A 16,955-nucleotide genomic window follows, 5' to 3' on the forward strand; every position below is an offset into this window, starting at 1 on the left:
AGCCCCCACTGTGGCCTGGTGCCAGCAGGAAGCAGCAGGGTTGGCCGCACGCATGCACGTTCTAAGGTCAGGGTGGTATGGGACGATCTCAAGGTACTCCTTCCTCCTGCAGATGGCGGACGCCATGGAGATGATGATTCTGAGCATCCTGGCGCCTCAGCTGCACTGCGAGTGGCGACTCCCCAGCTGGCAGGTGGCGCTGCTGACTTCGGTAGGTGGCCTGGCAGCTCACAGATCCCCCCACCCCAGTGTCCTATGGGATGATGCCCAGCTCTGAAACAAAAGCACAAACTCACCTTTACTCCCCACACTCTGGGGCAGGGGCAGGTGGATCTCTGAGAGTTTGAGGCCAGCCTGGTAAGAGACAACCAGACTTATAGGACAGGCCCGGTTTCTAAAAACAAACAACAAACAAAAACAAACTTCCTGGGTGCTGTAGCTACCATCCCTGTAATTCTGCCGTAAGAAAGCTGTAGAACCCAGGTCCTGAGCCATCATGTCTGTTGCAATCCAGTCCCCAAAGCAGTGGGAGCCCCGCCGTGTGAGCTTCCTTTACTGGGTCTCAGCATCCTCATCTGAGATATGGGCGTAAGAGCGGCCTACCCCTCCCCATGTGATTGTTGGGGACCTGTCTTCAGGTGGCTGTGGTGGTACCCACCTGCAATCTAAGCTCTCAGGAGGCCGAGGCAGGAGGATTGAGGGTTTGAAGCCAGCCCGAACTACACAAACAGGCCCTGTCTCCCAAAAGGAAGGGATCAGTGGCAGGTTTATCTGCTCTGTGGCATTCTGAGAGGTGATGTCAGAGGAGGGTTGATGCCCCTGCCCCTTCTGTCCCCGCTGCTCACAGGAACCGTGTGTCTACCCACAGGTGGTCTTCATTGGTATGATGTCCAGTTCCACGCTCTGGGGAAACATCTCGGATCAGTATGGCAGAAAAACAGTAAGGTTCCTCTTGTTCATGCATGCACTGAGGCATAGCCACCATAAGGCGGCCCCCGGTGCAGTCTTGGAAGCAGGGAGGGACATGGCTGTGTAGTCTCACGGGCTGAAGAGGGTGCATGAGATTCAGGGGATGTTTGCAATGCCAATTTGTGTCCCTTACGTGAGACCGGAGCAGTCAAAGGGTGGTGGGTGACATCAGCTTTATTGTCCTAGGGTTCTCGACCTTCTTAATGCTGTGACCCTTTCCTTGTGTTATGGTGACCCAGAACCATAAAATTATTGTCATGGCTACTCCACAGCTGTAATTTTGCTACTGTTATCAACCGTAATATAAATGTTTTTGGAGACAGTGGTTTGCCAAAAGGGTTGTGACCCACAGATGGAGAACTGCTGTCCTAGAGGAATGGGTCCTATCTCAATCTGCAGGCAGGAGCCTTTCCCGGCCCGCCTTCCATATCCACTGCTCTGCTGGGATCACTGCCTGGTTTAACTGTCTGTGATTGGCATGGGGGGTGGGGCACGTCGTCCTGGCCTCCAGAAGGCACAGGCAGTGGGATTGCAATGAGTGTGAGGTCAGTCTGGGGAGCCACTGAAGGCCCTGGAGGAAGGACTTGCTCATTTGAAGCACAGGTCTCAGGTGTCAGAAGCCCTGGGTGTGAGTACAGCTGTGGCAGTGTTAGGCACATGTTAGCCAGCTGCCCTTTGCTGTAACAAATACCTGAGAAAAATTTGTTTTGGCTCAAAGTTGGGAGTTTTCGGTCCATGGTGGCTCCAAGATTAACTTTGGTCTGAGTGCTCTTGGAGGCCAGAGGAGGGGACTGGATCTCTTGGGACTGAGTTGTCATTTGGGACCTGAGAACCAAACCCAGATCCACTAGAAGAATAGCCAGCACTAGTAACTGTGGCGTCATCTCTCCATCCCCACTGGTAACTTCTTAATTAAAAAGAAAGAGGGGGGGGTTGGGGATTTAGCTCAGCGGTAGAGCACTTGCCTAGCAAGCGCAAGGCCCTGAGTTCAGTCCCCAGCTCCGGAAAACAAAACAAAACAAAACAAAACAAAAAGAAAGAGGGGGTGGGTGGGTGGAGAGATGGCTCAGCTGCTAAGAGCAATGACTGCTCTTCCAGAGGTTCTAAGTTCAATTCCCAGCAACCACAGGGTGGCTCACAAGCGTCTATAACAGGATCCAATGCCCTCTTCTGGTGTGTCTGAAGAGAGCAACAGTGTGTTCACATTCATGAAATAAATAAATCTTTTTAAAAAATGGCGCCAGGCAGGGATGGGGGCATGCCTTTAATCCCAGTGCTCTGGAGACAGAGGCCAGCCTGATCTACAGAGCGAGTTCCAGGGCAGCCAGGGCTATACAAACCCTATCTCCAAAACAAACAAACAAATGTGACAGTTTAGGCTAGAACTCAGAGCAGGTGTCCCAGCCTGGGCTGTGCCATCTTTCATAGGAAGCCCTAGCTCCCTGTGCACACGTGCCACCTGGACTGGAGGCGCTCAAGACTCTTGTGATTCCGTGTCTCCTTCTCCACAGGGGCTGAAGATCAGCGTGTTCTGGACCCTGTACTATGGCATCCTCAGCGCTTTCGCGCCAGTGTATAGCTGGATCCTGGTGCTCCGAGGCCTCGTGGGCTTTGGGATTGGAGGGGTGCCTCAGTCGTAAGTAAATACCGAGCACTGGCATAGCCACCTTCTGCATGCACAGGTTCAACGATGTTGGACTTAAAACTGCTCAGGGGAGAAGTGAGCACGTAGACACCACCCCCCCCCGCACCCCGTTACTAATCACTAAAGAACACAGAACAGCAGACACCTGGGTAGCATCTGTACTTTGCTCGGTGCTACCAGCCATCCAGAGGTGGTTTATAGCACACGGAGATGTGAGCATGCCTGTCTCTATCAAACACTACATCATTTCGTAGGAGGGAGTTGAGCAGCCTCGGGTTTAGCACCCTGGGGATAAGGGGGATGGGTCTGTGTCCTCACTGCCTTGGAATGTGGGGACAGCTGTGCAGGGCTTCTGGAACCTGAAGCCACATAGGAGAGCGCATCATCAGTATCCTTTAGATAACAACAGCACCTACAGTGTCCAAAGGCCCTAAAAGAGAAGTCATAACAAACCAGATCCAACTCTGATGGCACGGTCAACATCCACACATCATGGCCGCCAGCTGGTGCGTGCGCGAGTGCGCATGCGCAGCGTGTAGTATACCCTCCATTTCTCAGTAGAGGACACTGAGACTCTGATAGGGTAATAGTCTTTGTTTCAGTAAACCCATTACAACCCTTGGGCCAAGGCAAAGCCTGTACAGGGTCCCGCTGAGTTCTTGCAGGTAATGCTCTTGGCTGGATTGGCAGGAGTGAGCCCCTGGCTTGGCCGCTGATTTTGAACCCATCCAGGGACGCAGTGTATCACCCTGCCATGCATCCCGGTGTGACTGCGCCTCTCAGAGAAGAGTCCCTGCAGGACTTGCCTAGTCTCTCCCTGCAGACTTCCCCAAGGGACAGCTGGAGGGATGGACCACAGGCCCTGCTGCCGCTGCTGGTCTCAGAACCACCTTGGGTGCTGATTCTCTCCCTCTCTGCCACCCAGTCTAAAGCTCCCTCATTTTCTGCTTGTGCAACTGCTGATACAGCTGGTGGGTGACCAAACCAACAGAGGGGTCCCCTCCTTGGTCACCATGCCCCTCCTGGGCCACAGCTATAGTGCTTATGTTTCCCTGGGGAACACTGAGGGACATCCTGGGTGACCCAATTACATTATGACAGCCTTACCCACCCCCAACTGTCTGGTTCTCTCTGGCAAATAGCAGTCCCTGGGTCAGCTTCCTCCCCTCTTGAAACAAAGAACCCAAAGTTACTAAGTGGTAACGGGTGCTTGTGGGACGTTTGGCCAGATGTGGTGGCGCACGCCGTTCATGTCAACACTTGCGAAGCAGAGGCGGATGTTGCTTTAAGAGTTTGAGGATAGCCTGGTCTACAGAGTAAGTTCTAGGCTGGCCAGAGCTACAGAATGAGATCCTGTCTCAAAATCAAAAACAACAAAAAACATCTCAGGGGAGTCTTTTTTTTTTTTTTTTTTTTTTTTTTCCTCGGAGCTGGGGACCAAACCCAGGGCCTTGCGCTTGCTAGGCAAGCGCGCCACCCCTGAGTTAAATCCCCAACCCCAGGGGATTCTTGAATGATCCCAGTATGAATGCTTTTGCTCTGTGAGCCAGGACCTCTGGAAGAGGCTACGGTCAAGTGCATACAAATCCACCACCACCCCCACCACCACCCCACCCCCCCCCCGCCCCCCCGCAGACTCTATGATGCCAACAAAGACCACTCCAGCTCCAACGCCTTCTCAGCTCAACCATCTGTCCTTTGTAATGGGAATGCTGGTTTTAAAAGCATGCTCCCTTCCTACGGAGCACCCTGCCCAAGCCGGAGCCTATCCACGGCTCAGACGATCAGTCCCAGGGGTGGCACATCATGTGATATACATAGACCATAATACATACATAACTCTGATGGGGCTCCTTCTGGATAGTCTGGAGAGATAATGTGGGAAGGGCAGGTTCTCCCTGAATCAGTGAGGTGGAATCACGGGATCTGCAGACCAGAAGGTCTGGGTTTGGACCCCGATCTGTGCTCTACATCAGTTTTGTTGGCTTCCGCACCTCATGGGTCCCTCAGAACATTAGGACCCCACAATGGGGTGCCCAGGACAATGCCTGAGAGAATACTCCCTCCCTATCTAATACCCAGCACCGAGGAGCTGGAGGCAGGAGGATCGCAAGCTCAAAGCCATCCTCAGCTAAGTGACATTCCAAGGCCAGCGTGGAATACCTGACGCCAACCTTCCAGACGAACCAACAAACACTTCCCTAGGAAGTCAGAGCTTGGCATGAGTACAGTTCCCCAAGGCACTGATGAAGTCAAATCGTGTGGACGCGGACAATAGACAGTGTAGTTTGAAGAGGGGAGGCTGACTGTGGGTGGATCTAATACCCAGGCATGGCTTCCTGGCTTGGGAGGTCATTGAACCTGTTCCACTCTGTCCTCTGGTCTTCACAGATTGTTTTTGCCGGCGCTCTATCGAGCTGGCACAGGACATGCTTTCCTGGAGTGGAAAAGCATGATTTCCTGCTATCCAGGAATTAGAAACCACTGGCGCTCTAAGCAGAGGCCATTAACAGAGACACAGCCATAAATCTGAGCTGACAGCTGCTGGTGACCTGTGGCACGACTGTAGCCCAGCTCCCAAGATTCCTGCGCATGAACCACTGGCCATGGAGCAGCGCCCCCTGGTGGCTGGAGGAATTGTCGCGGCTCGGATCAAATTCTTCCTCCTGGGGTGCTTCGGAATGCTACAGCATAAGAGACCTGCAGCACACCCAAATCTCCTGGAAATGACGTAGAAGTGATAGGAATCCTTTAACAGAGCAAAGAAAGGATACTGTCAAACAAGCAGAAACCTTGAGAAACTTCTGGAAGCTTATGAGAAAATGGAGTCTTATAAGTAACTAGATCAAAGAAAGGTTACACCCCAAACCGGCTGCAGGGCACCTTATGACGAAAGGGTTTTTCCCCAGAGGCTGGGAGACCGGCCCAGAGTTCCCAGTACAGGGAGGGAGGGGAGCACACCAGGTGTTGTGTGACAGAACTTGCCCTGGAGACCCAACACACATGTGTACACATATGTGGTCTACCTACTGCAGACCAAAGTACAGACCTCAGCACAGCCGGGGTTCCCTTATGGGACCCCCGATTAGGCACAAACCACACCCAAAAACCTGTTTTCACAAGAAAACTTAAAGTGGCTGCTTTCTGGAGAAAAACAGCAGCAAATGACCTTGAAAGTGTAACTATCAAGAAGAGAAAAAAAAAAGAGGACTAGGTTAGAATGGGCTAGGGTGTGGTGGGATGTTTTGATTGGGCGTGTTAACTAGGTGGGCCAAAAGGGGGCTTTTGATAGCTGGACCTTAGTAGTCAGCCTCCGGAGGAGGAAGTGACCAAATAAGGGACTAGATCTTCAAGGCTAGTTTAGGAAGGCAGACCTAAAGGTTTTTTTAGCAAGGCAGAGGGAATGGTGGAGAAAGGCAAAGCCTGTCAGAGCCATGTTCACCTTGTTCAAGCTGGCCAGAGTCCCTTCACACCCAAGTCTAACTTGGTGAGCCGATGAGTTTACTAGGGTTACTTTTAGGAATAGGGGTGAGGGATAACTTACAGGTACAGAAATGACTCAAAGACAGCTGCATTATCAAAACCCATCCCAGGTAGGGTGACGGTTCACAAAGCTGGGGACCTGGAGCACACTGTAAAGCCAGCAGGCAGCTCAGCAAGTTGGAGAGAGAGTCCTTTTCAGGTACTCGGGTTGGTTTAACCCTGTTCTAGGCAGCTCAGTAGGTCTCTGTTTCTTTCAGGCAGCTGGTCTCAAGAGTCTTCTTCACAGTTTAGCTTAGTTTTGCTCCTCTGAGCGTAACCTTCAGATTTTACCATTTACTCCATCAAGAGGCAGGGGCAGGAGGGGGAGGTAGTGAGTCTTGTCAGTTTCAGGGACTTCCTGAAGCTACATTGAGTTGTTTATCTTCCTGCTTAAGCAGCTTCCCTGCAGCTTGGAATGTTTCAATCTCGGAGGAAACTGTTACACAACATGCCACTGTTCCTCCATCTCTTAAATTCTTTCTGCCTCATCTTCCCAACTACAGATGTCCACCTATGGCTAAGAAATAGGCCAGCATGCCACAGTGACAGTCACTTGATCTTGGGAGCTTCTCCAGCAGTTGAGTTAAGGCAGATAACAATAATGATGGACGGGCGTAAACACAGGTATAGAAGGCAGTTGGACGGGCACGTCACCTCCATCTAGAAAAACCAGAGAAGTTGCTTCCCCATTGGGTCCTATGATCTTCCCAGCCATGGGTTTTTATCTGGGATTACAGTACCAGATGTGAACTCCCTCTTGCGGAGCAGGTCTTAAATCCAGTCGGAAGGTGGTTGATTGGTCTTCCCCACGACAGCCAAGCCACTACTGCAGAGGCAGGCACATCATGACTGGCATGTGGATACTTCAGCACGAAAGGTCCATAGGGAAACGGGAATGTTGGTGACAGTTCTCCACCAGCAGCCTGCCTAGCCCCTTCTGGCATCAGGAAATCCAGCCGGCAGAGTGGGCGTTCCCAGCTTAATGTCTCCGTGCCCTACAGTCAAAGCATGGGCACTGGTATCTTCAGTGCATACAACCAACAGCAGTAGCAATAGCCTTTATGGCTCGAGGGGCCTTAGGGGCTTCTCTGGTCCGCAGCTCACAGGGAGGTAGCCCGTCCCAGCCATTGTCCTTTTCCATGCATGTAGGGTACCATTTGGACTCAAACTTCATAGTTATCGTGGTAACAACCTCCCTTTTTTATCTTTCCATTAACCAAGCCCCAGTAGGATCGTAAGGTAGACGGGAATAGAGTTGTGCCTATTTGTCTCTCCCTCCCGTTTCCCAAATCTGCAGAACACTCAAAGGTTAGCATTACGTCATCCACATAACTGAAACTCTTCCAGAGTTTAGGCAGGACAAGGCAGCTTCCTGAACCACCCGTCCCGTGACAAAGATGACCTGAATGTCTGTTGCCATCTATTCTCAACAGGTGTCAGGAAATCCCGGAAGCTCACAACTAAGACGGAACTAAAGCCAAACATAAGTGAACTTTAATACAGCCCAGCTCCATCCGTTTGTATCCATTTGTAGCAATTGCTTCCTCCAGAGGTGGAGGTTGGGTACACAGAGGTGCTAATTAATTAGCTCACTGTAACCCTTGGCCATTCTGAGCCATTATGTTTCAGTATCCCCGAACTCCTTCATGAAGCCTCCCTACTCTTCTCTATCTCTGACGTATCCAGTTAGCCTGACTTAATTTGCTCAGACCTATTCAGGAACAAGGGGGATAAGGCTCTGCTCTCTGTAGCTGCACCTGCTGGCTCACTGGGTCAGGGAGGCACTGTGTTGGCACACTGGATGTGGCTCTAGTTGTTGGTCTCCATGCCCAGTTGTCGGGGGAGTTCCTAGCTGGGCAAAGCATCTCCAGCGCTAGCATGGAGGGAAATGTACCTCCTTAGTCTAGGGACATAATCATCTTCACCTGTCTGCTCGATCACAGACATCTTCTGTGAACCGTTCCTCAGGCTGCAGTCTTCCAGAAGTCTTAGCACACAGTTTAACTTTCTATCAGTTCTCTCCTTAGGAACTCCAACTCAATACAGATCTCGTCACACTTGTTTTTGAGCAACCCGGACAGACCCTCTTTTCTCTGTTTTACCATTTAATCGGAATCTCCGTTAGGTTATTCTCTCACTTTAAGGACAGTCTTTGCCTGCTGGTTCTAAATCAGAGATCTGCCAACCTCCACCCCACCCCCCAAAGCTGGCTAATGGCTGTGAGATTTAAAACATCGCCCAGCCCCCTCCACACTTGCTTTCTCACATATGTAACCAGATAGCTGTTTTATCTGTGAGGAGGGCAGATAAAACCACTGGCAAATCTCAGGAGAAATAGGAAGCCCCAAGAGAGCACCGGCTTCTCAGCACCTCTGATGTAGTCATTTACATAAACCCAACTCACTCTGTGGTAATTAGACGGTGCTCTTATCTAGTTAGAAAGATGGCTCTGTAAGTGCTTTACTGAGAAACATTTAGGTGACAATGATTTTAGGTAGTTAGGTAATATTAAAAGTTTCCGTTCATTTAGAGTAACTGTACCCAGCCAGAGCTCCTCAGAAAATCAGAACAATAGCATCTTGGGGTATTACTTTAAGTCAACAGTCAGAATGTAACGATAACCGATGTTTGGAGAACACAACGCCACAGGCGGGGCAGGTTATAAAGAAAAGAGGTTTACCTCAGCTCATAGTCCAGGCTCAAGGCTAGGGGATGCATCTGAAGGGGCTGCCTTACTTGCAGTCGCTGTGGAGCTGGCTCAAACAGAACCTCACAAACCAATCAGGATTCCAGGAGAAAGTGTTGGCTCTCTCCTCTAACCCCAGCACTGAGGGGGTGAAGCTCCCAGTGTTGAGGGGGTGGGACCCCAGCACTGAGGGGGTGGAGTCAAGGATGATCACTATGGGTATGAGGTCAGTCTGAGCTACACAGTAAGTTCCAGGGTTAGCAAGACTCTCCCCAAGCCCTCACCCCCAGATTCAATCTTGGGACTGACCCTAACGGTATTGTCTAACCCTGATCACCCCCTCCCACACCCCAACCCTGAGCCCCCACCCCTAGACACCAAAACTGGATCAAGTTTAGAGTTTCCGGATGGGGATAAAATGTCACCACATAAAACTCTGGGCACGTGCATACCAAATGGGAAGACAGAGCAAATCACTCATAAGGGGGCCTCTGTCCCCTCCATCCCTCCTTTCCCGCAAACACACACTGATGCTTGGGATAAGAGCTACAGTATCCACGACAATGAGGGCACCAGGGTGCTTGCCCACCAGACAGCTATGCTATGCGTCTTCAGGCGATGTTTAGCCCAACTGTGTCCCCGTTTGGCTGAGTAATCTCACTTTAAGTCTGTAGCGAAGCATACTATAGGGTTTGCTTTGGGGCTGGAGGGATGGCTTCGTGGTTAAGAGCGCTCACAGCTCTTGGAGAGGAACCAAATTTAACTCTCAGCGCCTCTGTTGAATAGCTAATCATGGATGTAGCTCTAGCTCCCTCTTCTGGTCTATGCGGGCACTGCACATGCATAACAGATAAAAATAACAATTATGGGCTGGAGAGATGGCTCAGCGGTTAAGAGCACTGACTGCTCTTCCAGAGGTCCTGAGTTCAATTCCCAGCGACCACATGGTGGCTCACAACCATCTGTAAAGATATCCGATGCCCTCTTCTGGTGTGTCTGAAGACAGCTACAGTGTACTTATATATAATAAGTGGATAAATCTTTTAAAAAAAACAATTATTTAAAAATAATTTCAAGGGCTGGAGAGATGGCTCAGAGGTTGAGAGCACTGACTGCTCTTCCAGAGGTCCTCAGTTCAATTCCCAGCAACCACATGGTGGCTCACAGCCATCTGTAATGGAATTTGATGACCTCTTCTGGTGTGTCTGAAGACAGTGACATATACAAGATAAATAAAATTTCAAAAATGATTAGACTTTGTAGCTTAGAATATAGCCCAGTGGCAAAGCACTTGCCTAGTTTGCACATAGCCCTGAACTCAATCTCTAGTCAAAGGGAAAAATTGGACTAAAAAAATATTTGTGGGGCTGGGGATTTAGCTCAGCGGTAGAGCGCTTGCCTAGGAAGCGCAAGGCCCTGGGTTCGGTCCCCAGCTCCGAAAAAAAGAACCAAAAAAAAAAAATTTGTTTTATGTGTATGTGTTTTGCCTGTACGTGTGTGTGTGCACGCACGTGTGTGCCTGCGTGCACCTTGAGCATGCAATACCTACAGAGGTCAGAAGGGGATGTCCAGTCCCCTAGAACCGGAGTTGCTTGCGGGTGGCGCCATGTGGGTTCTGGGTATCTAACTCCGGTCCTCCAACATCTTAACCACTGGGGAATCTCCAGCCCCAAATTCAGATTCTAATTTGTAAAAGGGAATTAAACAATGTCCTAACTCTATCGTTACAAGTGACATTTTGGCTATAAAATGCAAAGAAAAGAACAAACATCTCACTAGAGCTGCAAGCACCTTCAGGAGAATAAGCAGATTTCAGGAGACAGCGAAAGTCAGTAACGTTTGTGTCCAGCAGAGGGCGCTGCGAGCATCCGCAGAGCACCATTCAGGTGAAGAGACAGCTGGAGTGAAAATCGCAGGTCCAGGGCACCTTCCAAGTGACTTCCTACACAACCATGCTTATGGAGGTCAGAGGACCACTTGTAAGAATCAGCTCTCTCCTTCTGCCCTGTGGAGTCACAGGGACCAATAGGGAACAAACTCAGCCCAACGGGCTTGGCGGTGGGGACCTGTATCCGCTGCGTCATCTCGCCAGACCCGGAAGAGCTCTTTCAATTAGGATGTGAGGGCGGGAGAGGTGGCTGAGCACTGACTGCTCTTCCAGAGGTCCTGAGTTCAATTCCCAGCAACCACATGGTGCCTCACAACCATCTGTAATGGGATCCGATGCCCTTTTCTGGTGTGTCTGAAGTCAGCGACAGTGTACCCACGTACATGAAATAAATAAATAAATCTTTAAAAAAAAAAGATATAATTTACCCACCTAGACATAGAAAGCCCTGTCCACATCCATCCCTTAAGAATATTCATGGGTTGGGGATTTAGCTCAGTGGTAGAGCGCTTGCCTAGGAAGCGCAAGGCCCTGGGTTCGGTCCCCAGCTCCGAAAAAAAAGAACCAAAAAAAAAAAAAGAAGAATATGCATAACGGGGGGTTGGGGATTTAGCTCAGTGGTAGAGCGCTTGCCTAGGAAGCGCAAGGCCCTGAGTTCGGTCCCCAGCTCCGAAAAAAAGGACCAAAAAAAAAAAAAAAATAAAATAAAGAATATTCATGGGGTTGGGGATTTGGCTCAGTGGTAGAGCACTTGCCTAGCAAGCGCAAGGCCCTTGGTTCGGTCCTCAGCTCCGAAAAAAAAAAAAAAAAAAAAAAAAAAGAATATTCATAACAACCTGTAAATGTGCAGAGAGGAATGTTAACGTCAGCCTCCATGTTCTCTCCTCTGCTCCTCCCTCTCGTCTCCTTGCTCCAGTCTCCTTCTCCTCTCTAAAACTTTTCTCCCGCCCATCCTTCCTTCTTGTCCCATGACAGGCTTCCTTCTATCTTGTACCTGCTTTCGCCTGCATAATGACATCATCCTACAGATAGTGAGTTTGAAGTCAGTCATGAGCTGACAGTAAGAACCTGTTTGTTGAATTTCTGAGTTTAGCCACGAGGAATCCGTGGGTCATTATTGGAGGATGTTATTCACTGTTGGAGGAAACTCAGAATCTGCCATCTTCCCACTCTCTTAACCCCTGTCTCTTTGCTCACCTAGGGTGACCCTGTACGCCGAGTTCCTCCCCATGAAGGCCAGAGCCAAGTGCATTTTGCTGATTGAGGTAAGGGGGTAGGTGACGGGTCTCCAGGGGATGCAAGCCGGTTCTCAGATGAATGTAGCCACAGGACTGCAAAAGGGAGTTAAAGATAGAACAGACTCAGTAGACAGACCCTTTAATACAGTCCCTCATGTTGTGGTGACTGCCAACCATAAAATTATTTCAACCGTAATTTTGTTACCGTTATGAATCGTAATGTAAATATCTGATATGCAAGATATCTAATAGGTGACCCCTGGGAAAGGGTCTTTTGACCCCCACAAGAGGGGTCATGACCTAGAGGTTAAGAACCACTGAGCTAGGATCTCACACACGTTGGGCGAGTTTACTGAGCTACATCCCCGACCTTATTTTGAGACAGAGTCTGGCTAAATTGCCCAGGCTGGCCTTGAACTCACTCTGTAGCTGTCAGGGCCAGCCATGCAGGGGACTCATGGGATAACCGTTTCTGTTACATGATCACACTGGGCGTCACTCTGCCACCAACTTACACAGTCTAACAACAGTAGTCATCTGACATCGGCATGGAAAATTGATCGTTTTCTATCTGAATGGCTGTGTTCGTTTCTTTTGAGAAAAGCTTTTACTATGTAGCCCTGGGCGGCCTGGAACCCACTCTGTGGCTCAGGCTGGCCCTGGACTTGTGGCAATCCTCTTCCTCTGCCTCTCTGATGTGGAGACCACAGGCACTCACCACCACCCCTGCGGTTGTTTGCTAACATAATGAGCCCGGGACAGCTGATCTTGACATCCAGCTAACCCCAGTCACACTTGGTTCTCATTTAGGACCCTTAAACGTCCCAAGATCCAACAACTAAAAGTGATGGTTTGCACCTGTGATCTCCAAACTCAGAAGGCTGAGGCAGGAGGATCCCTGCCAAGTTCCAGGCCAGCCTGGTCTACAGAGCAAGTTCTAGGTCAGTCAGGATCACATAGCAAGACCCTGTTTAAAAAAAAAAAAATTTTTTTTTTAAGTTCGTACCTGGTTGAGTTGTATGACTAATGTTCATCCTAACCAACCAGCATCTTTAACGTAGCCATTGTTAGACATTTTAGCGGCCACGCATGATGATCAACAACAGAAATGGATTGGGGCTCCTTTAAGTGAAGACTCTGGGGACTGAAGTGTGGTGGACTGGCAAAGTCATTACTATAAGGTCCCTCCTGAGTCTGGTGAACCAAGCACGTCATCCCTGCTTCTGGGGAGGCTGAGGAGTGATCACAACTTCCAGCCCTGCCTAGGGGCAACTGTCTTAGGGTTTGCATTGCTGTGAACAGACACCAAGACCATTGGCAGCGCTTATAAAGGATAACATTTAACTGGGGCTGGCTTACACGTTCAGTCCCTGATCGTCATGGCGGGAAGCAGAGCAGCATTCAGGCAGACACGGTGCTAGAGAAAGAGCTGAGAGTTCTACAGCTCTGATCAGCAGACTGTTAATGAGAACTCTCCCAATACTGGACAGCATACGTTTGAGATCTCAAGGCCCGCCCCCACAGCGACCGCTTCCTCCAACAAGGCCACACCCACTCCAACGGGGCCACACCCACTCCAACGGGGCCACACCCACTCCAACGGGGCCACACCTCCTAATAGTGCTAGTTGCCATGGGCCAAGCATTCAGATACATGAGTCTATGGGGGGTGGGGGGTGGGATCCATACTTATTCAAAGCACCACAGCCACTTAGTGAGACCTGGCTCAGAATGGAAAGCGAGAAGAGGGGTGAAGGCCGCAGCCCGGTTGGTCAAGTGCTTGCCTCCCATGCACAAGGCCCTGGCTTCAATCCCCAGCACTTAAGATATTGACCTTAATAATAGGGTCACCATGAAGCCTAATGACTTGAGTTTAAAACCCAGGACCCATGTTTTGTAAGGAGAACTGACTCCCCCAACCCCAAATTCTCTAACTATGACTCCCACCACCCCCTCAGCAAACAAACAATTGTGATTTTAAAACAACAACAACAGTAATAAAATCTCTGCTACCAAGCCCTGTCTTGAAAGACCAGGAGGGGACAAGAGCAGCCCAGAGAGTTGGATGATGGAACCTCTGAAGAGACCTTGGGATGGGCCAGCCTGTGACTTCCCTCTCTTTATGATCAGTCCACAGTGGAAGCCGCAGGCAGGGCACCTGGTGTGTGTTTGGGGTCCTTTCGAAAGCAGGAAAAGAAGGAGAATGACTTGGGGGCAGGGATAAGGCAGAGACGACCCCAAGGACGGACACTGAGCCTGTACGGCCAGGAAAGCTTATGTAGTAGACAAAAGCCAAAAGTAGACAATATGTATAGTCACACGCAGAGACGATGGAAGTGTAACCACAGACTTTCCATCCACACCCAATTTCCCCCAAATAATGACTCTGAGACTTCTCACATATGAATTAACGCCTAGCCTTGGGCCGTTCCCTGACTAGCTCATAACCAAATCATCGCCACGTGGCCGGTTACCTGGTTCTCAGTTTCACACAACCATCTTCCTCCGTCTCTAGGGTGAGTCACCCGCGCCTATTTCCCAGAATGCCCTCTGTCTCTCTGCCAGATGTCCCACCTTCTAATCCTGAGCTCATTGGCCATAGGCCTTCTTCTTCTTTTTTTTTTTTTTTTTTTTCTTTTCTTTTTTTTTCGAGCTGGGGACCAACCTGGGGCCTTGCGCTTGCAGGCAAGCGCTACCACTGAGCTAAATCCCCAACCCCAGGCCTTTTTTAATCGACAGGTGAAACTTCCACACATTGCACAAAAGATTCCCTCTCGTGGAAGCCTTTGAGTGTCCATCAGTCCATACACGCATATGGAGGATGTGATATGTCTACACATAATGGTAGCATCGAGCCTTCAAAGGGCAGGAAGCCATGACGGGCCACAGCAATAGCGGGCCACAGGGACATTATGCTTGCTGAAGTAACCCAGACATAAAAGATAAGTGCTGTGCGATTCTGCTACGCAGGTGGTCAGAATAAAGCCCGATCGAAACAACAGGACAGGCATCTTTGAACATGTCCCTACTTGAGAGGCTCAGGCAGGAGGATCTCAAGTTCAAATCTAGGCTGGGCTACGTAGCCAGTTCGAGGCACAGCCTGGCACAGCCGCATAGCCAGACCCTGTTTCAAAAGCTTTATTTTAAAAAAAATGGACAATGAGAAAAACAAATACAGAGATTGCCAAAGAACCGTGGCTGGGCAGAGTGGGAGCTGACTGTCACGGAGACGGTTTTGTTCCACAGAACGACCTCCAGAGGTCCACAGCATTGACGGCCGTGGGACAGCAGGGGCATGCTCAATACCAGTGCATACTTAGAACAGTTAGGGGAAAAATTGGAAACAATTCAAAGTCCCTTGAGTGTCCCCTGCCATACCTGTGTCACACACTTCTGATCCTTCCCTCCGGCTTCGCTGTGCTGTCCCGTTGTGCGGGTCCGGCCAGCCCTGCGTGGGTATTACGCAGTGTGGGAGGGGCCACAGCAGGACGTGCGGATCCGGTTTTCAGTCCACCATACCCCACAGTCAGCATTGTACGGACCACGCTACCCTGTTACTGACTCCCATTCTCCCGTGCCAGGTCTTCTGGGCCATCGGGACCGTGTTCGAGGTGCTTCTGGCTGTGTTCGTGATGCCCAGCCTGGGCTGGCGCTGGCTGCTGCTGCTGTCGGCCGCTCCACTACTCGTCTTTGCTGTTCTGTGTTTCGTACGTATGTTTAAAGCCATCTCCTTGCTGGTCCAGGTTTTTGTTCTTTTGAGGCAGGGTCTCTCTGTGTAACCCTGGTTGTCCTGGAACTCACTCTGTAGATCAGGTTGGCCTCGAACTCAGAGATCCACCTGCCTCTGCCTCCCGGGTGTGGGGGTTAAAGGCTTGTGCCACCATCCCCTGGCTTGAGGGAAGATTTTTTTTTTTTTTTGAAAAAAATTTTTTTAAGATTTATTTATTTACTTTATGTATTCGAGTACACTCTCCCTGTTCTCAGACACACCAGAAGAGGGCATCAGATCTCATCACAGATGGTTGTGAGCCACCATGTAGTTGTTAGGAATTGAACTCCGGACCTCTGGAAGAGCAGTCAGTGCTCTTGAACACTGAGCCATCTCTCCAGCCCGAGGAGGAGATTTTTTGATGATGGTCTTCATTCACTCCACTTGAACCCAGAACTCTAAAAGCCACCAGGGTGGTGATGACACTTTCATGCTCATGTTGCCCTGTTTAACCCTGTAAACACCTGACCGAGGAGTCAGAGGCCCGGGAAAGCGATGTCATTGCACTGGGTCCTATAATGGGGCAGCCTACAGAGGACCCAGCATTTGAAGCCAGGTCCTCTGACTCCAGAGACCTCCCTCTTAAAGATGCCCACAGAGGAGAGAAGGTGGCCGGGGGAGGGGGAGTGCTCTGTCCTGTACTGACCAGCCACACCTGGGTCTCCTGTCCCCCACCCCCAGTGGCTGCCAGAGAGTGCTAGGTACGATGTGCTGTCCGGGAACCAGGAAAAGGCGATTGCTACCTTAAAGCGGATCGCAACAGAAAATGGAGCCCCCATGCCTCTGGGGAAGCTCATCATCTCCAGACAGGTCAGTGTGTGTGTGTGTGTGTGTGAGTGTGTGTGTGTGTGTGTGTGTGAGTGTGTGTGTGTGTGAGTGTGCATGTGAGAATATGTGTGTGTATCTGTGTCAGTGTCTGTATGTGTGTGTGTGTGTGAGTGTCTGTGTGTGATTGTGTGTAAGTGTGTGGTGTGTCTGTGTGTGAGTGAGCATATGAGAATGTGTGTGACTGTGTGTGTGATTGCGTGTGTGTGTCTGTGTGTGTCAGTGTCTCTCTGTGTGTGAGTATATGTGTGTGTTTGTGTATGTGTGTATATGTCAGTGTCTGTATATGTGAGTGTGTTTGTGTGTGTGTATATGTCTCTGTGTGTATGTATGTCTGTGTCTGTATGTCTCTGTGTCTCTGTATCTGTGTATATCTGTATGTATATGTATGTCTTTGTGTGTTTGTATATCTGT

The 16,955-nt window shown here is 50.1% G+C and overlaps 1 protein-coding gene across 1 annotated transcript in view; it reads left to right on the forward strand.

Annotated features, from left to right (window-relative positions):
- Svop (SV2 related protein) overlaps positions 1-16,955 on the forward strand; it is a 60,325-nt gene that overhangs the window by 26,778 nt on the left and 16,592 nt on the right. The window contains exons 4-9 of the mRNA XM_032886696.1: positions 113-211; positions 869-940; positions 2,481-2,605; positions 11,912-11,975; positions 15,529-15,654; positions 16,398-16,526. Coding sequence (XP_032742587.1) covers positions 113-211; positions 869-940; positions 2,481-2,605; positions 11,912-11,975; positions 15,529-15,654; positions 16,398-16,526 — 615 coding nt within the window. The remainder of the gene's footprint in view (positions 1-112; positions 212-868; positions 941-2,480; positions 2,606-11,911; positions 11,976-15,528; positions 15,655-16,397; positions 16,527-16,955) is intronic.

Source organism: Rattus rattus, chromosome 16 (genome assembly GCF_011064425.1).
Source record: "Rattus rattus isolate New Zealand chromosome 16, Rrattus_CSIRO_v1, whole genome shotgun sequence".
NCBI classification, from domain to species: domain Eukaryota; kingdom Metazoa; phylum Chordata; class Mammalia; order Rodentia; family Muridae; genus Rattus; species Rattus rattus.